This window comes from Onychostruthus taczanowskii, unplaced genomic scaffold, assembly GCF_017590055.1.
Source record: "Onychostruthus taczanowskii isolate IOZ18803 unplaced genomic scaffold, ASM1759005v1 scaffold16, whole genome shotgun sequence".
Taxonomy (NCBI): Eukaryota; Metazoa; Chordata; class Aves; order Passeriformes; family Passeridae; genus Onychostruthus; species Onychostruthus taczanowskii.
In genome coordinates this window covers 14,594,533-14,621,360 of record NW_024498795.1, presented here as the reverse complement: position 1 = coordinate 14,621,360, position 26,828 = coordinate 14,594,533, and the positions used below count along the sequence as shown (strand labels likewise).

General features: G+C 36.7%; 1 protein-coding gene across 1 annotated transcript in view; it reads right to left on the bottom strand.

Moving 5' to 3' along the window:
• ASXL3 (ASXL transcriptional regulator 3) overlaps nucleotides 1-26,828 on the bottom strand; it is a 281,945-nt gene that overhangs the window by 35,500 nt on the left and 219,617 nt on the right. The window contains exons 6-9 of the mRNA XM_041399225.1: nucleotides 23,196-23,317; nucleotides 10,728-10,845; nucleotides 9,681-9,800; nucleotides 5,017-5,180 (exon numbers count right to left, since the gene is read on the bottom strand). Coding sequence (XP_041255159.1) covers nucleotides 5,017-5,180; nucleotides 9,681-9,800; nucleotides 10,728-10,845; nucleotides 23,196-23,317 — 524 coding nt within the window. The remainder of the gene's footprint in view (nucleotides 1-5,016; nucleotides 5,181-9,680; nucleotides 9,801-10,727; nucleotides 10,846-23,195; nucleotides 23,318-26,828) is intronic.

Genomic DNA, 26,828 nt, shown 5'->3' with positions numbered 1-26,828 from the left:
AGGTGACAGATTCAAACTGCACCAACCTAAAATGAACAGGCCAAGACAGAAACACAGAACCTGCACTGTCCTTAAAATAAAAGGATGCTGTGATGTGATTGCATATCAATACTAGCACTCACCCAACAGAAAATAATTATTTTGGGATTCTCTGATTTAGAAATTAAAAGAAAGAGAATAAAGTTGGTTTTGACCCATTTTAGAATCCTTTGAATTGTACATCATGGGGTTTTTTTTCAGTACACTTACCTGCTACAAACCTGAAATATTTACAAGACCTTTTGCAATACTACACATCTTAAGTTATTTCTTAAGAATACTGAAGTTTTAAATTTAAGTAACTAACTTGACTATCTATAAATTGTAGATAAAATATAGATAATTGCAAATTTCTTTCATTAAACAAGTAAAGCTGAGACAAGATATAACCTTTACTGTGATTTCGTCTACTGTTTTAAATGCTCTTCCAGAACAGATGTGGTCTGATAAAATGGCAGTGCTACTTAACACACACGTCTGAGGAGGCTTTGAAGTATTTTTGTAGGAAGAAATTCACATTCTGTGTGAAAGGGCAAGGCAAGTGCAAATCACAAGAGACTGAAAAGAGCCCAGTATTACCAGAAGAGAAAATGCAAGACAGAGTAAAATTTTCAAAGATCAGAAAGGTGTTAGGCAGTCATGGAGTCTGGAAAGACACACTTTTTTTTTCAGAGCACTCAGGAAGGAACATTTTTGTTTAGCTCTCTAAGTATTAGTAAAATCACTTCAGCTTTCTGTTACTCTTCAGATAATGTTACACTTCTGTTTTTGGAAGCTAAGTAAGTGGGTGTGTTTCCCTTCCTTTTGCCCATTCCCCAGTGTTAAGTGTAGGAATTTCACTTCCCAGTAGCACCAACAAGGAAAGCTGGTGTAGACACAACACTGCCAACTGCCCTTCATTTCCAGCAACCTGTTGTACAGACCTTTAACCCATCCTTGCACAATACACATTGTTCAATTAATATTTAAAGACTCACTGATGCCATACAGCAATCTAGATACACAGAGAAACTTCCTGCTTTGAAGGTGAGTATTTGCTGAGAGGCAGTCAAGAAGGCTTCTGTCACATGTAATGATCAGCTTGATGTATCAATGTTGGAAGTAGGTATTTGAAGAAAAATCCATTGTTCTTTAGCATTGTACAATGTTCTAATTAGAGCTGTAAAGCAAAATACTTTGCTGGAATTTGTGAAAACTGAAATCTCTTGTGCAGAAACTTTTCTTTCCATATAGTTTCTATACTGCATGTTTTCTATATTTCCAGCTCAGTCATACAAGTCTACCAGGGAGTCACCCAACAGGCTTCTCTATCAGCTGATCTTCAAGGATTTTGAGTCTTTGAATCCATACAGACTAATGAAGAGCTGAAAATCTGAATGTTCAAATTGCAGCCATGAAGTTCCCAGTGTCCAGCGATGCAAGATTTTGAAGCAGTCTGCTAAACAGACAGGTCTGGGACATGGCTGCTTCTCAGGTACTGACCTCTTCTCTGTGGTGCCCAGTGACAGGACCTGAGGGAATGGCCTGAAGTTGTGTCAGGGGAGGTTTAAGTTGGATATTTGAGAAAGGTTCTTCACCCAGAGGGTGGCTGGGCACTGGAACAGGCTTCCCAGGGAAGTGGTCACAGCACCAAGCCTGGGAGAGTTTAAGAAGCATTTGGACAATGCACATCGTGTGATTCTTGGCGCTGCCCTGTGCAGGGTGAGAAGCTTGACTGGATGATCCTCATGGGTTCCTTCCAACTCAGGACATTCTTTGTTTCTATAATTTGAACAATGTCTACATACTTATTCTCTCTGATCCCAAACCAAAACAAATAAAATCCTTGATAAAATGCATCTACCTTAACTGCCAACTTGCTCCAACTTCTTTTAATACAGAAAATTACACGAAGGACTCATTGCGACTGAAATAGAATTTAAACTAATATGTAAGCCGAAATCAATTTAAATTGTAATTATAACTCATGATACAATTTATCTTTTCCCAAGGGGAAAAAAAAGGCAATGACCCTATTCTTCCTCTTCGTCAAATATCTAGCTGGAGTAGGGACAGCATGAACATCAGAAGAATTGTTCTTGACTTCTTCTATTCTGGGACATCTTTCCTAAGGCTTTCTGTTCCATGGACTCCAACAGCTGCCTGATAGCAACCACAACACTTGAGAATGAAAAAAAAGATCAGAAAAACACATCCCAACAAGCTCCTAACTTGTCCCTGAACTTTTCTTGAACACATTAGACTAACCAAGGTTGAGACAGAAGTAATTTATTTATAATAAACACTTGCACACAAAAACCCAGAAAACCCCAACTCCCTTAACTAATGGTTTCTAAAAATGCTTATTCAAAGTGACACATGCATGACAAGTTTTGGCTGAATACGATTTAAGGAGGAGGAGTTATACCACCCAGAAAAATGGTGTTTATGACAGAAATGACAAAGAATCATTCATCATGGGGTTTTTCTATGTGAAGCAGTAATAAAGCCTAAATGAAACTGCACTTCATTAGTAATTTATTTCACAGATCACTATATATACACAAATAGCATAACTCTATTACATTTTTATAGTGCCATTTATTACAGTACTTCACATACTACATCCACATGGCAACACAGAAATGCAGCTTTCTCTGGGGAAGACAACTGCAGCCAACTGCAGAGCAGCACACAGGGAGGAAACGCTTCTGAGCCAGAAGAGCAAAATAAGAATTTTCAAATGAATCAAGGAAAGGCCAATATAAAACAATAAAACTGAACCCCAAGAGATGTGTAGCTAACTCAAATAATAGTATTGCTTGCCTGATGCCCCATTTGATTTAGAAAGTAGAAATAAAAGAGGAAAAGAGGAAAACTGAATACTCTCGCCTTGCTCTGTCAGAATGACCAACAGCAGAGACTCCTACCAGAACTCCCTGATAAAATCCTCTATCGTTTTATTTGATCCTTGAGCACTACACTGGCATTTTACACCTGCCACAGGAAGGAAAAGAACTTCATTTCAATTGTTTTCATCAGTCTGTATCTGGGATGCCACCCTTCAGGCATAGCTGAGGACATATTCTCAGATATCAAGAAAAGAAACACATTTCTTTCTCTGCCAAGACTTCTGCAAAGAGAGGGTTCAGGGCTATTCCACTCTCCACCAGAAAAGAATTTTCGAAGTTTCACACTTAGAGGCCAAACATTTCCATTAAACTTCCAGAGATGACTGGTGACTCCTGCCTTCCAAATGCAGGTGAAAACCTGGAATGCTACACAAACCCACAGAATGCTGAGAGAAGATGACAGACAGAAGGACACCTGCAAATATCTCATCACAAAATTTGCTTGTGAAGTAACAGTGTCCAATTATGCAGTGTTGGGCCTCTGAAATAACATATTACATGCATTATGTGAATGGTTTTTGAAATAAAAGTGACAAAAAATGCACTGCTTTTAACTTGTGAGGCATGTTTAAATTCAAAAAAATATTCTCTTGATTTCCTTGCCAAAAAACTCTGCTGTAAGAACACTGATAAGAAGGTAAGTGGCTTGTCAGTTGTAGATACTCCATTTTTAAAAATAAATTCAAAAGTATGAAACTTCTAAATAAAGACTCCACACTTCAAATGCAATTTATGAACATTGGGTCTTTGATGGTTGGAGAGAAAACATGATTTTACCTAGTACATTTTTTTAAATCTTTTCTGATGAATTAACTAGAAAGAGAACAAAAAATCAAAACTATCAGAAAAAATATTTGCTGGATACTAAGTTAAAATCTGCTTGACTGCAGGGAAAAAAAACTTTTCTTAAAACTTGTCAATATTGAATTTGACTGCATTGTGGAAGCTTGAGAATAAATACATTTATATTGTTTCTCCTATGGATCTTGTTCTGATGTTCTTTTTTAAGTATTCTGTTATTAAATGCAGAATTGTGGTCCGCTACATACAGTATCTAATTTGATAACAGGCTGAGTAAATGTACATTAATACTATTTTTTTCTCTTTTTATGTCTCATTGCACTTATTCTCCATGCTTTAGGGGTGTACTAACTACTAACAAACAGTTTAAGAAATAAAACCTGCAATACTGAAATGAAATACTGGTTTAAGATGCAGATTTTAATTACTCATTTAAGAAATCTGCATTCTCTAGTTACTACATTAACAGAGGGATACTGACCATCTGCAAAAAATATAATGTCCTATTTGTGTAAGTTAATGAGTCTGAATTAAGTACGTAAGTATTCCCCATTGAAACTGGTGAGACTGTTTGAATCCCTAAGTGAGGCAAGTGAGTAAATAAAATCTCTTATCTATTTTAACTACTAGACATGCTAGAAAGACCTTATTTTCTCTCTCTAAGAAATCCTGCAATCTGACCAACAAATGCAGGAAGGACCAGACATTGTATGAAAGATCACAAAACTGAAATTTTATTTCCAGACTCAACAGATCTGAGCACACAGTCATAAGCTCTGGAGAAGATATTCCTTATAAAAGGTGTGAACAAATAGATTCAGTGCACTGGAGCTGAGAGAGCTCATGTAGGCTTGTGCAAAAGATGAAGAGCAGGAGAACAAACACTGACTAATTGACTAATGTTGACCTGGACATTGCTGGCAGAGCACCAAGAAAGATCACAGGTGAAAAGAGACTCAAAATAAAGAAAGTCTTGAGAATGAGAAGTTTATCTTCAACACCATAGGTAGAAAAGCTAATTAAGTGATTTGGCAAGTTTGAAAGATTTGCTGCCCAGTTTCCATTCAGACAAATCAGGGACCTGCAGAGTTTTCAGGAAGCAAAGAAGCAGGAGATGGTTTTCACAGACCATCACAGTCATTCTACATCTAACACTTTTACCTAAGAAAGCATAGAGATTTTCTAATTCTTTCCTGGAACGATTCCTAGTCAGTCAAATCAGCCTATGCAAACATGCTGTAAAAAAGTCTCATTAAAAACAGAAATATTTTATGATGCTACTTACCTGCCTGTCTACTTCTGGAAGCAAAAGCAGGAGGTATTGTTGAAAATGCTGAGGTAAAGAAGCAAAGGTGTGTTTATTTATTAAAGCCCTCAGGTTAGTGTTCACTAGAATAGATCCCGGTGTTTCTATGTCAATATCCTCAGCTTTGGTCCATTTCAAATGTCCTGGAGTAAATAAACAGAAATAACTTTAATCATAAATAAAAAAAGAGAGTAGGAACAAGTCTTCTTTTTAAGTTTTTAGCTTTTACTGTATAATACAATAAGCTCTAGAGCAATGGTACTATGAGAAGGGTAACACAGCCTTTTCTAGATGTCTTAACATCTTTTATATTTGTATAATAATAAAAAATATTTTATATTTGTCTCCTGAAGATAAAGTATTTCTATTTTATAATAAAGAGACAAAATGCATTTGTCTCTTGAGCTCTTATGTTCCAGTAAACATCACAGGTGACATATTCTTACTTCTAGCTTGACGCCAACTCAACAGCCACAGAAAATAATCCTGTCATGTCATCAACAATATAAGCACCTATTTTCAAGCAAAAGGCTGCTTGATGAGGCTGATGTGAATCAATAATTATGGACAGCTTCTCTTTTGCCATCAGCAGCGCCCTATGGCCTACAGAACTTGTCCCATTGCACCTGCTAAAACCTGAGTGAATAGGGAGTGATCAAAGAGATGAGACTATTTAATATGCTAATGTTTGAAAACATTAAGAACAAAAAACAAAAGAATTTTTCAGAATTTTCCAAAGAACTAAGACCTAAAATGATCAAAACACAGAAGGCAGCAGCAGGAATTGTGAGATTAATAAACAAGGTATGTGAGGAAGGATACAAGAGTCTTACTCTTACAGGAGTAAGACAAAAACTCAGCAGAGGGAAAGGGAAATAAACATATGGCTCATGCACAGCAATACAGAATAATGTCTTCTTACTTTACACAGTGGACAGAAAGGCTATCAACTTAAACTCTTGCACAGTAAGAAATACATCTGTTAAGATACTGAGAAAAGAAAGCTTTCAATCACCAAGAACAATGAGATGTTGAATTAAATCCATAGTGAGGTATTACAGTCTCCATCAAAATCTTTTAAGAGTATGTTAGACAAATATCTGACAGTAATGGCAGATGCATATCTGATTTTGACCTATGACTGATGAACAAATTAGATGACTACTGGAGAACCTGTCTGCTCTGATTTTGTTAGTATTTCTAGGATAATATTTAGAAAATATTTTTTAAAGTTTTTTAAAGAGCCATCTGCTTCAAGGTATTTGTATACTGCTACAATCCTTTTTTTCCTCTAAGTCTTAACATATCAAAGTCCAGGTGTCTGGAAAAACTCAAAAGCTTCTAACTCCTCCCAGGAAACTTCTTCAGGTTTCAGTTTGTTGTACTTTCAAATATTTCAAAAACGGTGTAAGAGGAGTCTGAACTATATAAAACACAAACTCCATCAGAATCCCTAAAAAAAGTGATTTAAAGATTATTCCATTGCTATGATGAATGATGGCATTTGGCATTTACATAGGACCTCTCAGCAACAATTAAAACTGACACGTTAAGAAGATTAAATATGTTTTAAAAATGAGAACATTTGGGAATACTGATTATTAGGAATGTCTCAAATGCTACAAGCCACTTAACAGTAATCACAATAGAAGGAATGTAACTATGCTTTGGATTTCTTAGAGGACCTATGGTGCTCTCTTCCCTGAAAGTCTCTAACTACAAAAAATACATATGCAAGAAAATGAAGATTTCTAAATTCTAAAAGCTTCATTTCAGTCACAGCCTCCTGTAAACATTCTTGTAATTTTATTTCATTTTTCAGCAACTGATAGTAACTGAATGAGACAAGATCTACTTTGCACTCAGCACAGGATAACCTTTTCCAACACATTTTTCTAACAAAGTCTATTTCAGTACAGCAAAGACTCTATTACCAACAAATGAATGCCCTGTTATACAGGACAATTGCATGGAAGAAGTGCCCATTTTCATGAATGCATCACAATAAACTATCCTCACCATCTGTTCCACCCACTAAATATAAATGTAAAAAGAACACAATCCCTGAGTGTAACACAAGTTGTATGATGTACTGAATTTTAATGCCTGTATGTATATTCTTTTTTTTAATCAATACAAAATACATATCCCCATCTTCTAAGTGACTCCAAATTAGAGTAACATTTTCTCCAGCTAGAGCTTCATATCCTATGGGAAGGCATACACACAAAGATAACCCGAACTGAAATAAGACATGACTGCAAAATCAGTAACATCCTTCAGTGGCAGATATTCTCACAGCATGAAAAGCCCAAGACAGAGAGTCAAATCTACATTTTCTGATTTATTTGACCTGCTATCACTTACAGAGTACTATGGGGGTTTTGTCAGCTTCTGGAAGAAATGTGTGCATTGGTTATAGGCCAATAGCATACTGTGGGTGCCCACCACAGTCCTACGTTAAAAAAACCCTCAAAATCTGTTCAGAAAAACAACAAATTCTCTCTCCCACACCCTTCCTGTGGCTAATTTAGGTTCTGTATAGCAGATCCCAAGTTTGTAATAAAATTTAGTGAAGTATTTGGGAGCAGCATGGAAGTATGACACTACTGCATCACTAATCATAGCTCTGATAAGAGTTTATGACAAAACATGTGCCAATATTTTTTTATGTTGTTTTCCACAGAGAAAGACATTTTGAATCCTTATATAGTTCAGGGGCATCACTGTCCAGATCAGAAATAGAAGCTGTAAGACAAGAAAGAAATTCAGGCTTGCAGCCTTGGAAATTAAGAGTTTATTCCTCAACACAGAGAATTAACCATAAGGAGATGGGAGCACCATGGGTCTACATAAAGATATAGAAATGAAAACAGAAAAAGGACAGAAATCACACAGTTGGCAGAATCTGTTAACTGAAATGGAAAAAAAAGTAATCTTATTTAATCAGAGCTCAGAAAGTCAACTAAACACAACATGTAGTGAATGTTGGGCAGATCATCAGATTTTCAGACAATCAAACAGTATCTGGACCTGAATTGTGCACTATATAATACAGGACCCTAGACCTATTCTCAAAGCTGCTCTGCACTTTTAGCATGCCAAGAAATGTCGTGTCATGTGAGAAGCATTTCAATAGATACAAGAACAGAAACCCTTAAACCTTATACAAAGTTCCCCACACTTCATGTGTGGTGCCCCAAAAGGGCAGTAGATTTATTTCCAAAATCCACCAAAAAACCCTAATTAATTCATTTGATACCATGAGCAAACAATTGAGGTCGTATCTGAAGATGGAGAAGAACATATACTTGAAATTATGTATCTCAGTCTTAAATGTAGAGAAAAATCACAGGAAATAATCTAACCTTGAATATAACTTTGCATATCAAAAGCTGTAATAGTGAAGGAACATTGTCTATTTTGCATAATGATGTTGGATCAACATAGAGAACTAGCTATCCACATGGGACTGATTGATAAATCTGCAGAAAGATCATGTATGAAACCAAAGTACACTTTCATGGGAGGCTGTGATACAATAAGGCTTATAGGTTATACTGCCAGGAACTGGCAATAGCACATTTAACAGCTCTATGGCATTTAGGAAGTAAAGTGCCTTGGAGCTATTTTACAGGATCATTATATATAAAAATAGGACTAGGCTGGAAGATTAATAAAGAATTTTATAAGACTAATAAACAATCTTATCCCCACAAAGATAGACATAATATTACTTCTGGGATTTAGCCACTACAAAAAGCTTGTTTGTTAGCTTTTCCAACATGGCCACATTACAAAACACTTCTCTAAATGACTCAGCATTTTGCTGAATGCAAGAAGTACTTTGTAAAGATAAAGAAAGTTATGTCATTCTTTGACTTCACTTAAGCAGAGACAAGAGTCTTAGTGAACACTACATTTTGTACTCCCTAGGGAACTTTTCCAATTAAATTTCATGCAGAGCAGGAAAATCTGCATATGACATGGAGATTTAGAATTTACCCTTAGCATCACTTCAGAGAAAAATTCTTTGTTAATTACAGAAAGTGATCCATGGACCTCACTAAAAAACCCACAGAAAATATAACCAGAAACTGTATCTACCACCTCAAGAGATGTAGCTTCGAAATAGTTACAGATCCAACTGAAGGACTAAATCAACCAAAGAAGAACAACCAACCAAAACTTTTATGCCAAATCTCTATATCACATGTAATAATGCAAACCAAGAAAAGAGAATGTTAACTTCTAATTGGGCAAGCACGTAAGCAAATATGCTACTATCTCTGGGAATAAAGGCACATTAGGTAGGCAAATTCACCATGAAGAAAGAATATCTGTTACATACTGACCCCATCCCCCAAAAAATCATTACATAACAATCAGAATCTAATTGCTAAATCACCACTCTGCCAGAAATTGCTTAGGTCTGTTAAACTTTAAAAAGCAACCACTGAGGATGAAAAAAAAAACTGACCAGGGATTTTCCAGGTAGACAGAAAGATGTCTTCTTGAGAAAGGATCAGCTGCTGAGTTTGAAAAAGGGACAGGTAAACAGAAAAATAAAACTTTCCAAGAGAACACAGAGTTTAGAAAAATATCAGTATTACAAGTAAGATATTTATTTTACTCCTACTCACCTAAACCAGATTTTTTTAACCTCTTTAAGTGCTGGCTTGTTTGCTTTCCAGTTGGAGACTTTTGCCCATGTTTCATCTCCTTATCAGAACCATCTGCTTCACCATTTTTAGATTCCGATCCTTTGAAAAAAAATAAAATCCCTCAAATATGATGCTTTTGCACTTAGTTACTAATAATCCCCCTCAGCACCCTCTACATCGTAAACAAAACAAAAATAGGATTTTCAAAAAATTGACATTTTCTTGCTGAAAGGCAATATACTTTTCTGGTCACAATACAATTCCTCCTCATCAGAGGAATTGGAAGTAAAAGCTCAATAAATCAATTAAGTGCTGAAAACTAACGTTTACTGAACACTGCAGTCAATAAAAATGTTCAGTGATCTAATAAAAATAACATAGTTCTATAACGTCCAGGAGATATTTTTAAAAATATTTTAACCGTAAGTTATGGGGCAGTAAAGCAACCCAAGGCTGAAAAAAAGAAAATTTCTTTTTGAAGAAACATTTAAAGAAAATAGATGTTTGGAAATACAGTTGTCAATTTGTGTTAAACACAGACGCAGAAATCTCTTAAAATGAAGCAACTTAACCACCAGAGCTAAAGGTCAAGGTTATGCTGCAGTGATAATAAGCATGGTACAAGAAGAAAAGCTGACAAAAGGATTTGAGTATTGCAATGCAGAACTGAGACACAAATTCACATTCACAGAGAAGCTTGCCTTTCCCCCCCCCCGTTTTTATGGCATTGAATACCAGCATGTGGTCCTCCATTAGAGCTCCAGAGCCAAACAAAATGTTACTTTGCATTCCTTTAAAGCTGCTGCTATTACCAATTGTCATTTTACTGTGTGCCTTCAGCTCTTTATTAAAGAAAAATCTCCATCCTTGAGACACGAGTCTTGATAAGGAAATAAAATATGTTAAACAAAGCCACCCAGTGGAAATAGTATTTCAGCAATTCCAAATTCTCTGTGCTACTCATCTGATTCAGAGGAAGGCTCTGTGACTAGAGCTGATCTTGCAAATGGTCCTTTAGCTATTTACCTGAAGGTGAATCCGACTGCTCATCGGACACCTTTAATGGTGTCAAAACAACACGAGGAACAGTCTTGTTTACCATCATTGAGACTCCATTTCTTCTTTTCTGCTGTTGTCTCAAAGCCTACAAAAACGATAACAAAACATAAAACTGTAGCAAAAAATAATGCTTATAAGTGAATTACACATGATATTTCTCTACCATTAAATTGAATCCCTTAAAATAAGCATAATTTACACAGCTACTGACTTGCCAGACTTCACACTCGTCCCCTTTTGTCATTTTCTTTTAAGATACAAAATCAGGCTTTTTCTCCTTTTTTTAATAGAGAAAGAAGATGCACCTTAGATCATTTTCCAATCCAGTTTTGACAACAAAGAAGCACGTAACTGTTTGCTCTACCTTAACAGCACATCGTGATAACCCATGAAATGTGAAATTAAGCCTTCCAAAAAAAAAAGTAAACCCAAAATGTTTCAAAACCAGAATAAAAATATATATGTCTACACATCTCTCGCAGGTGCATCCTCTCCAGTATACTGCTCAGTCAATCAAGTTAACACAGAGTGTCATCAGTATGTACAGCATGTAAGGACTACAGTATTGATGCACTCACTCAGCCGTGAGTAGTGCTGCACAAAATCACTGAACATGGCAGGAATCATTTATTTTTGTGAAGGGAATCAGTCCTAATCTTGGAAACCTTGCAGCATTTGGCTTCTGTCTGTTTGACTTTGGGCATTAACCTTCAGAACACGAACATGATGGTGTTCTGGCAAATCTGGGGGAAAATGATACATGAATAAATCTCTACAAATGGTAGTGCTTTGTGTTTCATAAATGTATCAAATACAGGGCTGATAATGTAATATAAAATATCTACAGATTAGAAATAGCAAATACCCATCAGACTGTTTTATATGGAAAATGATATCTCATTCATAAGGTCTTAAAACATAAAAATATGAATACCTGCCTATTAATACATCTGCAAACATTAAAATTCTGGAATTAATCAGAATGGGCTGGGCTTAACACAGACTTCTCCTAGCCTCCTGTCTATTTTTCTCCATTCTTACTGTGCACTCTATTTTTACAACTGTGATTTATGTTACGAACTTGGGGGATTTATTAAAGTAATACCATATCAACAAGGTACATATTTGATATGAATTATCCCAATAGGTTTATGAGCATGAATGAATGATGCCCTATAAGGTTTAAGTCTGTAACTTTAATGGATTGTAATACCTTTCCAAATTGTTCACATAGCTAAATAATAGGGGAAAAAACCTCTGAGAAGAAAGAAATCGATACTGGTCTATTCCTCTAAATAACACTCTACACAACGTAAAATACACCAGGCCACATAGAAGCTATTTCATGGATTAACCCATTTTATTGTACTTCTGAAAGGACATGTAAGCACTGTGCAATAAAAAGCAAATTAGAACACTTGAAGTCAAACAAAGAGAGGAAGCTGGTCAGATCTGCACTGAACCAAAGAAGCAGCAGAAAGACATAAAGAACAGCTGATACTTCAAACATTTTTGAGACAGAAATTTCATACTGGTATCGAGCAAGCATAGTCAGACTTGTGGACAGAAAATTCTAAAGTGTTAACACTTCTCAAAAATTCCTCAAAATTCAAAAAATGATGCTGCAAACCTAAGTGTCAAATCAGGTGACCCTTAATTAACAGTAATACCATGGAGACAGTGGGAAACAGTTCATCAAAAAATAACTAAAAAGACTGGCAATGTCTGCACCACCAATACACCAATATAACCACAGCTTCATATTATGGTGCCCCACAGACTGATTTGCCTCATGTCATCCTCATTTCCTCCACCCAAGGCAAATGGCTAGAGCCCAAACAATGCCCCATGTTGTCCTCCTGCCTCCTCCTGACTTTCCAAGACAACTTCCACCTCTCACCAAGGTTTCATAGCCTTGCGGCCAGCATCCATAGAGAAACACCATTTTAATGATTTATACTGCCACTGTGGCAAAGGCAGATTCTTTGTCAAGCCTCACAGTTGATTTTCAGCGCTTAGACTGAACTCCCATGAAGGAGAGAAAGGAACCAGCAGTGTATCCACCACCAGTGACAGGCACGCAGTGTTTGTACACCTCCGGTGACACACGTGCTGCTGGAGTGAGGGCAGCGGTACCCAACATTTGTCAGGAGCACCACTTACCTTCTTTTCTGCTACTGGCAGGGGCCCCTGTGGTCCTTAAGCACACATTTATGCAACTGATCCAGCATTTGCAAGAAGCACTGGCCAACTCATGCACTAATGCAAGACACTCCCTGGACAGTTAGATGAGGAAATACAGCTGGGAGCAGACAAAGCTACCAGAACTATTTACTTCAAGGCACAGCACACTTCTCTAGCTACAGCCTAAGCACCTCTATATATGAGGGTTAAGAAAAACCTTAAAGACACCATTTCCCTTTGACAGACATTTGTTTTTCAGGGTTTCTTTTTCCCTAACATATATTGATTCACTGCCAGTCCCTTCCCCAGCTCCTCCAGTTTCACAGCGCAAGGAACTGACGACCAAAAAGGGCCCAAGTGAAGTCTGAAAATCAAGCTGACAGTAAAGCTACACATACCTGAAGGACAGTCTGTAGAACAAAAAAACAAAACCAAAAAACACCCCCCCAAAACTAAACAAAAAAAACCCAATCTCAAAACCCAACCCGCCACAATATGGACGTTAAAACTAAGTAAAACTTTTAACATGAAATTAATGAATTACCAGTGAATTACCCTGTGTACAGAGAATAGACATACAACCTTCCCCATGCCTCTCTGTCTTTTCATTTGTCAAATGAAAGATATAAGATGGGGGAAGAGGGTACAAAGTTAACAAGTAACATTTGATTTGCAGGGTAAAGAGATGGCTGAGATTCTGTGCAGACATTCTTCTTGTGATATGTCCAGCTAATCACAACAATTTTGTGGTAATTTCTCCTCTGAATTTGAAGCTGCAGGATCTGAAGTTTTTGGACAGACGAGTCTTTGCAAGACAACCCAGCCCAGCGGGAGAAACTGCTGACTGATACCCAGTTATAAGGGAAGCCAAACACCAGAAGGAGTTAAGTATAAAGGAAGGACAATCTCTGTAGTCTCCACTGAGGACAAATTTATAACTTCTCTATACCTACCCTCAGGGACATTCATTTTAGAATACAAGACTACTGTAGGATTAGACAAGAATCTTGTAACCCAAGATTAATTCTACTTAGCTGGGAAGTCAATGAGATTACTCCAAGTGAAACATGCACCAAATGCCTGCTATACTGAGCTTTTAGAGCGCCAAGCTAATTTAGTGCTTTCCTAGTCACCATGACCAAATAAATCAAATTTATAACTAGCACTGAAGAAAATGAGAAATGTTGTAACTTATTCAACAGAAAAATGGTTCCAGATATCATTGTAGATACGGAAACAGCAACTAACACATACTACATTGTCATCTTTCACGGACACAGCCTTTTCCGTCTCATCCATATTTAGAGACATATAGCCTCCTAGCTGGACCTCCTACAGAACTGCAAGAAAAGATGATGATTTTACCAAATGGTAAGGTGTCATTTTCACTATGGCAAATTAGAAAAAAACACATGCAGTGCATATGATAGCTTAAATAAAGAATTTTTTTCTTTAATGAGATGCTATGTTTACATTTCAAATGCATTCAATCACTTAATGCTAAATGCTTGAGTTAAAAAAGCTGCACATTTTAAATACCTAGAACTGATCACTGTTGAAGTATTCTGTAAGACATTGCTACCATCCTACTAGTACAAAAAATAAATTTAAAAAAATGAAAGGAAATGAAAGTTCATGTAATATACATTACAAGCTCTCTTAAAATTACCATCAAAATATAATACTTACATCCAGCCTTTCACAAGCAGATTTGCAAAGGACATCTGTGAATCTCTCGCACATAATGAGTATGAAGAATTCCCAGTATTCCCATTCATAAAAATGAACCTGTGACCATCTGTTGAATAACACTGCCATGGTCATTATATAGTGCCTGGCATAATTATTTGGTTTAATGAAGTTATTTTTATTGCCAAAATCTTTAAGTAAACTATCAATCCATTTTTATCCAAAGAATTCAAAATAAAATAAAAAGATGAAAATTAAGAAAACATAAACTCTGAAGATAGATGGCAAAAGAAAAACACCATGAAATTACCGGTGAACTTCTAATTCCAGGCGGGTTTTTTAAAATAAAGAGGTGACAAGAGCAAGGTTCCTTCTGTTTTTCACAGAGTTTCTATCCCTGCTGGAATATAGCAGTATTTTGGAGGTTTCAGGAATGCCATTATATGCTCTTAAGAATAGTAATTTCATGTTTAGTTGATCTTAACACAGGACAGACTTTTTCACCCATGTGACACAATGGCTGACTGTCTTCAGTAAAAACTCATAAAGTCACCTTTCAAGCAGGAATGAAAGGAAACAATATAAACTGAAACATAACTGTAGATGAGGGCAAAATGCCTCCCCAAAAGAACACCAGAAGCAAAATGTCAGTCTCTGTGCTCTGATTTTACTGCTGCTCGGCAAGTTTTTTTGTTATTTTTCTTTCCCACGTCTTTTAAACTCAGAATGAAAAAATGGATCACACAGATAAACCATTAATGCAGAAAACCACTTTCATTTGAGGTTAAATGTGTGACATGCTGAGAACATTAAAAATTAAGTCATTATCAACAAAGACATGTAACACTTGGTTGCATTAAGTAACATCGTCCCAGATTTCTACTTGTTCCATAAATGTCAAGTCTACATCCTGAAATTCATGTAATGAAACATAACCTTTGAAATTTCACACATTATGGATCAGAAATGTAAAGCTATGGAATTCCTTCATTCTGCCATGTGAAATCTCAAGCTATGTTACACAGAGCAAAGTCTCTTGCACAAAATAAATAACAACTTTGCATCATTGTTATGGATCCCAAATTGACAGATGAAACAGGTTTATGGTTTATCACTGATTCACTTAACACCACCACAAAATTCACTCTTTGTCTTCTCTCTCACCCTAATTTTGTTTAGTAAAATGAAGAGTCTTTAATTCCCACATCTCAGTTAAATCAAAATTTCTCAATGGCAACCTGTTTCACGGACAGACAGAGCAGTTAAACAGTAAGCACCACAAATCATGAAGAGTAAACCCATTATGATTTCCTAGATGCCACTAATTCTTATATTAAACATAAACAAAGCACTCAGTTATAAGCATGCAACCATAAGATTAAAACACAATAAAGATATCCTATGGAAACAACCACAAAGCACCAAGTGCCATTTCCAAAGCAAATTAATTTACTTCCAACCATACCAGTACACTAAACATGTCGGTATGGTGCCAAGAGTACACAGTTGGTCATCTGAAGATGAAGAGTAGTGTCAGAATCAGCAGGATGGAAGTTTGGAAACCTATGTTTATTTTGAAATAAATGCTAATACCTTCTCAAATAAGCATCTTTTCTTGTCCCAGGCCATCCTCCTACCTTGTGATAATTACATCTGTTTTCGGAATAAAAAATAATGTATTGCTGCATATTTGTTCTTTAGGTTTCAGTAGGGCTCAGGGGCTTTCAGTAGAGCTTTCTGTAGGACTACCGTACACCTTAACATTGAACATTTACCTGTGTACTAACCAACACTGAACTGAAGTGCTTGGACCTTTGTGGGGCAGAGACAAGGAGATTTGTCTGCTCACATGAGTGTCTGTACACCTGCAAGCTAGCTCTACTTTCTACAGGATTACAATAATGCAGTCACAGCTACAGTTGCTGCAGATCACGAGAGACTGCAAAGTAAATGTTTTTGGTGTTTTCCCAACCATGGAAAAAAGGACAAAAACCACAAATGATCTGTTCAATGTCTGTTTTGACTTGCATGTGAATGGGAATGATGATGGCATATGCATCAACACAGTGAAAGCTTTCTAACAAAGAGAAGAATTGGGCGTTTTTAATGTTTCGTGTAGCATTAAATTAACAACATCCAACAGCTGAAAAGTGTTTTATGGGGAAATGGGTTCATTGGCACAACAAAGCACATGTAGGTTAGAAAACAGTTTGTAGAAAGCAATTTAAAACAAATTAAAACAAAGATAGCAGTGTCAATACAAAATCTTAAAACAGTAATCAACACTTTCCATGAGGTCAAATTTTCAAACACACTCTGCACAGGGGCCAAAGCATACAGCAGGGGCTTCATGGCTAGACTCTGCAGATCAAAAATTTTCTCATATTACCACACAGAGAATTTACATTGCACCAGTGTAACGTCTTTCTGCCTGACATCCTGTTGCAGCCTGGGTACTCCTGCTTGCCCACACATCCTGAGCACACAGCCTTCTGGAGACCTACCCAACAGCTCCTGGAACACCATTTGCAGATAACTGCTTGTCAACGTTTTGTAGGAGGCTTCCTAGAACTCTGAAGAGTTGTGAGCTGTTCCAAATCCTGCCTTTCCCTGAAAAGACCAACACTTTCTAGGATGTACTTCAAAATCAAGGCATGATTCATTGTCACCTGGATATAATTTCATGTTACAAACTATTCAAATCAAAAGATGTTCTTTTTACATAGCCCAAAAGAAGATACTCAGATATTCACTGCCACTATAAGGAAAAATCACATAACTCCACTGGAAAAGCGTAACTGGGATGCCAGTCTCTAGTGATTTTATTTTCATTAATACAGCAGCAATGACCAATCCATCTGAAATGGTTCTCCAGGCTACTTAAGGGACAGGCTACTTACAGAAATACATTAACAGATAAATGCAATGCTTAGAACTAAACTGCTATCTTCAGCTTGACTACCTGAGACTTGGAAAAAGCCACTGCATCTACAGAACAGAAGAGAACACTTTCAACCAATATTTGGGAAGAAGATTTCACTATGCCACAGTGGCAGGTTTAAGCAAAGGTAATGCCCATGCCAGGACATATTTTAAATGAGGGATACTGTCCTACACTGAGGTAGAGGGGCAACTACGCTTCAACACTTAAAACTGCTTTGAAATTCTTTAGTTATTTCTCAGACTAAGAAATTTTCTAAAATACATTTATTAAAACAGAAAAGGTGCAGGAGCACTGTAAAAAGCATGCTGTGCAAACAACCCCAGAGGAGAAACAAGGAGAACCCTCCAGCAACTGGGAGGCAGTTATTACAAAAGCAGTAAAAAGCAGGGATTGTGTGGATTCCTGTCCCTTTCTTTCCATCACAGGTAAGAGCTGAGGATCACAGGGAAGACCCAGAAGAGAGTCTCATAAACATTGTCTTGGGTCTTACCAAAGCACTGTGTTGAGCAGCTGGTGCATGCTGCCCATGCATAGGGACCTTTAGAGGGACATACCGTGCAGCCAGCCTTCGGGCAATGCATGTACTCCCTGAATAGCTTCTGCTGGAACTCGTGCTCTCCCAGCTTCTTTTCCCCATTATGCAGTCTCCCTGCCATAGCTTCTCTGTCCTCTTCCCTAGACTTGTCTTGGCAATCAGAAAATCAGTTTAATTTATCATCTTCGAACTTCCATTTTCCAGAATGCATTTTGTAAACTCCTGTGTCCCTTCCCAAGTCTCTCTAGAAGCCAAAAAGCAACATGTTTTCCTTCTTTTCCATTTGTTGTCAGGAAAATTTGTCAAGAATCATCACTTATGTTGCCAGACATCTGATCAAATGCTTCAGCTAGGGAGCCAGAATTCTCCAACTGTGGTATTGGTACATTTGTTGCATCTGAAATAAAACATAAGAAGGTGGTTAAGAGAGACACTAAGCAACTGCAGCAAACTCTCTATCATGAGGAATTCAGCGCAAAAAATACCTCTCAGTTCACAGTGGATTTTCAGAGGCTTTCAGGAAGACACCCTGCATTCAAATTCTAAGTGATTAGGACAAAATCATAATGATCTCCTCTGTCACCTTTGCTTCTTTGGGGTGAGGAAAGGAAAGCAGGGCAGGCAAATGTATCAGGCTTATATTAGAGCATATAAGGGAGCAGTTGCTCAAATGAGTCAAAGGAGAGACACCACAGACAGACTCATACTGGATTACTTCCTATGGACAGCAAAATGCTTCGAGATAACCTGCATCTGGCTGTAGTCAAGGAAAGAAGTCCTAACAGAATGAGTGCGGAGGGAGCAAGACTGGTGAGTTTGCTCTTCTCTCAAAGAAAGGTAAGCAGTGTGAGCTGAAGACAGGAAAGCAAATTCACACCAGCATCATGGGAGATGAGGATTCTACCTTCAGTGCCAGCCTAGGCACTTGGACACCTGTGTCCAAAAAAAAAAAAAAAAGAAACAAAGAGATCTTGATAAACTAGTTACATGTATTTGGGTAAATCAGGGCTAAATTACAGTGTTAACCATCCTGAAATTTAGTGTCCTGTAGATTGGTTTCTACATAAGAATTACAGTTGTGGTAGAAATGTCAGCCTGAAATATTATTCGGAGCTGGACAGATCTAATGTCCTACAATTCAGAACCAATACATGAGCTAAACCCTAACTTCCCCATTGCTCTATTACTGCTTGGGGTGTGACAGCATCGACAGGAAAAAAAAAAGGGGGTGGAGTTGCCATTTCTATTATAAGAATAAATCCTACAAATGGGTGCCTTCCTTCTCATTAAAAACTGCATCTACCCACTTTATGAACTATATAGTGGCACATATATGAACCCAGCCACCAAGCATGCAGACAAAGCCCAAAGTTAAGGAAAACAAAACAAACCATGGCAGTGACATACCTTGTGTTGATTCCCTTATTTCCTGAGCTTCTCTCCTCCCAAACCCACTTGGCTGCTGTCTCTGGAGTTTCTGTCTCTACAAAGAGATCTGGATGCCCAGCACAGTCTCAAATATGTCCTGGTTCTGTATTCAGATCCTGAGTCTGAATGGAGTATCCTTCTCTTCTCCCAACAGAAAATTTATGGGTACCCTTCTTGGTGCTGATTCCAAAGTGCCAAAAGGAAGGCAGGATTTTCTTCCATGTCTGGGAGGTCTACTATCATCCCAGACACCATTATAGCGCATCTTCAAGTTCTTTCTCCTCTCTTGGTACTGACCCAGGGAACACCTGGTACACTGACGGACAAAGTGCTCTTACACTTGGCTATCAGAGTCCAAGTGACACTAACACCACCTCAATGTCCTGGTTATTCACACATTCTCAGTGTTACCTATGTGAGGCCAGTTTGCAGGTATGATCGTTTCTTCTGAGAAATGTTCCAAGAACATCTTGATAGATACAGATAAATCTGTATACAGCGAAGACTTCCACAAAAAAGTATCACCTCAAGTCAATGGAACAGAAACTGGACCAGACAGAAACATGTAGATACTATGCCATGGCTTGATGTCCATACTGGAGTTAGCCTTGTCCAGAGCAAGAATAATGCACACAGTAGTGTGACCATGTACCACTGCTAGCAGATGCAGAAGTAGTTCAGTACTTTCCCAGGAAGAGGTCCTTACATGGATCTGCATGCCAAAACTCTCGAGTGTGAAAATGAGGTAAATCAGTATGGAACTGATCAGTACTGATAGGAAATCAGCGTGTGACAGCGTGCCATAAGCCTTCTTTTCAAAGGTACAAGATCAGCAACAGCTGGGCACACAGGCCCAAGCACTTCCAACAGCACAAGGGAAACAGAAATCTGTAAAATCTGCCATCAGAAAGCCAAGCATAAAAGGCAGCTCTACACCATAGGCTCTTGTCTATACCCTCATGAGCAGGAAATGGTTTGTGGGACATTACACTCAGAGCAAAGTGTAAGCATTTCACAAGAGAAAACTGAAACTCTGTCAGAAACCAAAGGGAAGCACAAAACACACTCAGTAGTAAAACACTCAAAATCTCCTTCCCAACAAGGATACCATGGAAGGTGGTGAAGCTAGAAAGTTTCCAGACCAAAATGACACCCCAGCCTTTGAAAGGTGAGGATATAAGGCTGATCTATGACACAGAGCTTATGAAAATCCACTGCAACTGCAAACCTCCTTAGTCCCTGCAAAACACCCCAAATCCATTGCTACCTGAGAGAAATCAAAACCAAGAGCCAGGGCCCAAAAAATGTCCTTTCCTCCATGCTCCTTGCAGAGCTCAAGAAAGGTAGCACTGTGACTAATTTGATTCATGAGAACATCCTGAAATGTGGACTGTTACAAGCCAAACAGGAGATTGCTCTTTGCAATCTAAAACTAGGAATATATCTCCAGAAATTATTAAAAAAAGCAAATCATATGTAAATCCAACACATAATAATTTAAAGAGAATTACATATGAGTGGTTAATAAGTAGATAAACAGTAGAGAAAATCTTCTATTTCCAGCTCAGATCTTCAAGCAGAACTACACATTATGAACTTCCCTCTCACTTTATTTTTAGAGATTACAAAGCAAATACACACAAGATCAAAGCAATGTGAAGAACCCAGTGGTTTTAAATAAATTGAGTAGGAAACTGAAAACTAACTTGTAGGTTTTCATTCTTTGAAGACTGTTTTGTAGTAGATAAAAACCAACAGCTAAGGAAGACCCCATTACAGTATATTATATACAGTATATATACATTTATATATTATAAGCACTTGCTGAGAGGATGATGATGGCTTACCCTCCTTTACTTTAGCATGGAATCAGTAAGTTTGTATCAGTTGTAAGACTGTTACATAGTGTGTCTAAAAGTTTCATCTGGATTCAAAGGCCTGACAGGTTCTTTGTATGAATTTTATGTACTATGAATCCATAAAAGAAATTGAAAGATTGGAAAGCAAAAGAATAAATTTCAACAGCAACTTTAGAAATAAAATCACTGTTAAGGTTTATTCACCTCTGCTACAATACCAAATCAAACCTGCGTTGTGTATATATGGCAATAGCCAACACCTGAAACTTTCAAAGAAAACAAAGCAAAAAAAACCCACTATTCCACTAGACAAATGCCCATTTGTCTCACATTGTGCATAGAGAAAACATTTTGCTGATAGCTGTAATGCTACTCTCATACTCTGAAGTACAGGATCTAATTACCATCAACTTAATTAAAATTTATTTCTTTTTATTGATTACTTAACTTTATGGTGTAGGTTTAACCCTACTGCCTTAGGGAATGTTTTCAAAGATTCGCATAAATGTTATGACTTTTTATATTAATTAAGCTATTCTGATTAATTTGCCCTTTTAAAATTATTCTCAGTGCTATATATCTGCTAAGTGACAAATGGCAGAGTTTAAACAATTACAGAAGTTCAAACATTTGTGGCTTTGCTCTTTTTATTCCCTTCTTTCCCCTCTGCCTACTCCTTCCACCCCTAGGGAAGTTCACAGATCACAAAAGATCTGTATAGAAGAGTTTCCAAGAAGTGCAAATTTTCCACAACTATCCTAATGGTTAGTGAGTTGTTTTGTGCCCACTGTTCAATTTTCCTGAACAAACACGTGTAATACCTCAATCTAATAATCCTTTTCAGTCCTCAAAGCCTCTAAATACAACATTACCTTATGTGAATGATAAACATCTATTAATTTTATTGGATTTAAACTCAGCCTGCATGAAAAACTAAAGTGTTTAGAGGAGATGTACACAGGCTTTGCTTAACTTAAGCCTAAACAAAGAACTCGGCAATAAATTACCCCATGAAATACATTATATTCATTAGCCATAACTAGGAGAGCAGTTGTGAGAAAAATTACAACAACAGTATCTCATTATCCTAACACTTTAGAAAAGTCACAACTCCAAATGGAGAAGAGGTCATGATAGGGGTTTTTTTGAATTCTACTTTTTTAATTTTTCTTTTTCATTTTTCTGGCTTATAAGCCGAATTAATTTGGCAATGCTGGAAAATAATTTTTACATTATCATGCTTTCAGCTAATAGGTGACTAATCAGCTGCTTTTGTAAGGTTTAATACTTATCATGGAACCTAAATCATCCAAATCCTAAGTTTTTTATAAAAATAACCTAACCCCACCTTTATACCCTGTAGTACCAAAAGAGTATGAAATTTTTTTTTTTAACAGGTCACAAAAAAAACCTGAATAAGTATGTCTAGAGTCTATGCCTAGAGTCTTCCCTATCTGCAGCACTTCTTTCAAAATGTTTTTTTAAATTTATTTTTAACCTCACATAAAATTTTCAATACAAATGCTTATATAGGAAAAGGAGGGGTGTGGTAATATAAAGAATTCTGCTTACTTGAAATTGACTTAAGTGCTTACTGTACTTAAAACCCCTTTATACTCCCAACAAATAGGACTGCACCCTCGCTAAAAACATAGCAAAACCCCCAACAAAATGCCACTAAACATAAGACTAAAAATCCTTAGAGGACTCTATAAATTCTGCTGACATCCCACTCACATAGGAATGACAGAGATGCTAAAGGGAAGCCAACTGATGATCAGTCAATACAAGCTTACCTGTTTAAGTGCTTTCTTTGTGTGCTGCTGGAAGGAAGATACTAGCTTGCTTTGCACCGGTGCATTAGTAAGGCTTGAATCACGATTGGAAGACATTTCCTCAGATGTCTGCTTTGGGCAAACTTTATAAAAAGAAATAAGAAATCAGAATACTGTTATGGGGGTTACCTTCCCTATTTCTTGGAGAGTCATAAGGATGGAAAAATAAACCAACACAAGCAAATGCCTCAAAACCAAAGAGCTTGCTGTAGAAAATTCAGCTGATCTTGAGGTCCACATCAGCTGAAAATCCAGACATATTCTAAGAAAATGTACTGCTTCACTGATATTTGTACCACATCATACATCATACCCTTTCTATGCAGTTCAGGAGGCCTTGCCTTTCAGGTCCTGAAAGGTAACTGAAATAGTTTAGCAGATTTCACATAGAAACTAGATAAAAACTACCTTCCTCATCAACACATTTTAATAGATTATAAAATATCCAAATGAGCATTTATACAAGAGAAACTGATGACACCTGGATCTAGAAAGATTTATACATATGTAACTTCATACCTATTTTACAAGTATCTCTTGGTAAAGCTAAGAACACACTTTAATGGGTAGACTGGAATATCCTGCAAGATGAATTCTGGTCTCTCAGGTAATACATGCTGCTACACTTGTCGGCCTTCTAAATAATACATGCTTTAATGAACAAATACTACAGTACTTGCATTAAACAGCCTCTTGAATAAATGTTGCGTGTGACACAGAAAAAAGTCACCTGGTTAAAAATAAATGAAAATATTATTTGTTTTGGTTTTTTGTTTTTTGGTGTTTTTTTTTAAACAGCTTTATTAAACAGATATGAAAGCTGTGAGAGCAGCTGGAGGATCCTATTAGTCTTGGTCAGCAAACTCAACTGAAAGGGCTGTAGAAACCTTTCCACTCTTAATGCTTGCATTACTATTACTCTCACTAGTAACCTAAGACTGCCCAGCTAAACCAGCATTAGCAGAATCCAGAAATGAAGCAGCTTTTCTTCCACTCTCCTCTGCTGATTCAGTTCAAATCTGCCTTTCAGCAGTGTTCAAAGCTGGTTTGTGTGTTGACATATCTTCTTTATAATGTTTTGCAGCAGTAAATGGTTTTCCAAGATCTGCCATACTTTGCACACCACCAGAATAGTCTGAAGACACTCTAAGAAGCTGTACAGACATGTGCCAGAAATAACGTAGCCCAGTATTAATCTAATTTCTCTGCCCATCCTTCAGTGGGATCAGCAGACACCCAAAGTAGCTAAGTCCTGTGCCTTTAGCAATGTTTCTTAGAAGAAACATTGCAACATTCATTGATTCATGTTTGTAAGGAAAAAAGACACAGACAATTTAGGTATCAATAAGTAATGGCCATCATAAGATGCATGTGATATTAAACCTTTTTTTTACACTGAAAGAAAAAGTAATTAATACTTACCTCCAGAACAGAGAGTAAGTATTAATTACTTACATACACTCTATGGCACTGCTTTTATGCCAAGATAACTGCCATACTCGATTAAAATTTTTCATTACCAGGTAAGAGAAATGCTCTTTTATCACACGATTTATACTGTTTTTTGTCCTTTTTTTTTTTCCTTATACTTTCAGGATTTGTCAAAATACACAAAGAAGGTGCAACACAAAACAGGTTCTGAGTTTACAGAATAACCTGGTTTGGATCAATCTTTTCCACGTGATGAACAAAGCTTACTATCAAATAAGACAACGTAAAAGAGCTGCAAAGTGTCAGCAGAAAACAAACAATAGCGGTTTATATAACCCAAATAATTGCAACAGCTAAGCTCCTGAAACAAAGAACATCTATATCAAAATAAAAACGAGACATTTCAAATTGCCCAGATTTTGTCTTCTCCTTCAAAGAAACTTTTTTTTTACTGTGTTCTGGCAAATTTTGAGAGTCAAAGAATTGAAGAAAAAAACCCCAGAAACAGCATGTGCAGACAAACCTCAAAGTTAGCAAGAGAAGAGAACACATTCAAAAATCCTTAAAGAATGGAAACTGGTAAACTTAAGTGCCCCTCCTAAAACAGGATAGATACAACATGACCTGTCATGATAAACCTATTGCTGTTCCCCAGAATGACTGCAATTCCTATTACCTTCCTGTTGAAAAGGGAAATTGAGATTTTCATTATGGTGCTCTAGGATACTATCCAGGAGTCTCCCCTATTTATTTTGGTGATAAAGTTCATTCTCAAGAGGTTTGACAACTAAGATGATACCCCACACCACAACCATTAACGTCAAAGTCATGATACAGCAGGAATAAAAATAAGCATAGCTCTCTATTAATCTTTTACTTTCATTCATTTCTCTTTTAAGAATAAACCTAGAGTTGTGACAGAATTTATAAGAGGCCATACTTTTAATTCCTATAATTACTTCAATTTTGCATAAAATATTATTGGCGTACTAGTTTATTTTGGCTCTGTTCCTTGGAATCTTTTACAACAAAGCTAAACCAAGAAACAGGAACTGTTCTAGTGGGTGAAACAACTGGAACTGAAACCCACTGAAACAATAAACAGCTTTCCATCACTGCAATCTCTCCTACAGATACAGAAAGAATACCGCACTTCAGGCTGGTTCTTTAGTGCAACCCAAAACAAGTTTGTTCACAGTTTTGAAAAAAGTCCCGACTTTTTCCTGTAGTTCATGATTAAAGAAATAGACACATGAGGTTGAAATATGGTGCTTACAATATTTTAAATGACACTGTGATTAGAGAAACTCAACCTAATTTATTTAAAACAAATGATACTTCCTTTCTAAAACTTATTTTGTACATTATATTTTTCTTCATATACCTTGTAGCTTAAAATAGTAAGATAGTAGGAAACTATTTTAAATGTCTCTTTTTATGTTTTTATGTTTTAATTACATTTCCATTTTCATTTAAAAATGCCTGATAGAAAACATGGCTATGAACCTAACCATCTAGTAAGTAAGAGATGCCATTGCCTATTTTCCAAAAGCAGAACATACAAGTATTAAAAATCTAAATACATTTTGTTAAATTATACAATTGCTTAATAACTTATACAGTCTACTGACCTTATTAGCAAAAAATAATACTAAAATTGACATACAGGCTTTATTTATAGGATAATCAAGACATTGTTTAAAAACAATATCAATTGTCTTTTCTGTATGAAATTAAATACAAATATGATACAATGAATAAATTTAATCTTTAAAACATGTTCTGCTACTTAGCAATTTAAATCAATCTGTGCCAAAGTGTGACTGCATTAAAATGTCTGTGACCACATAAAATTGTTTTTATTTATTTCTTAATTTCTATGGATAAAGTCCAACTGCTTTTCTCTGAATGGGTCAGACATAAAAAAAGGGGAAAATATGACAGAAAGATATATAACTGAAGTCATCACTGATGATCCTGTGAAAAAACCAATGCCTTAAGAACAAAACAGGCATTTCTCCTATGGAAACCAAAGATCACAGTAAAAGAGAAAGAAATTTGAAGTGTTCTTTGAACATATATATAACTTTGGAAAGCTGCAACCACTTTTTCCATAAGCGCTGAAGATCCATGAATATTATCAGATCCACGTTCACTTGAAAA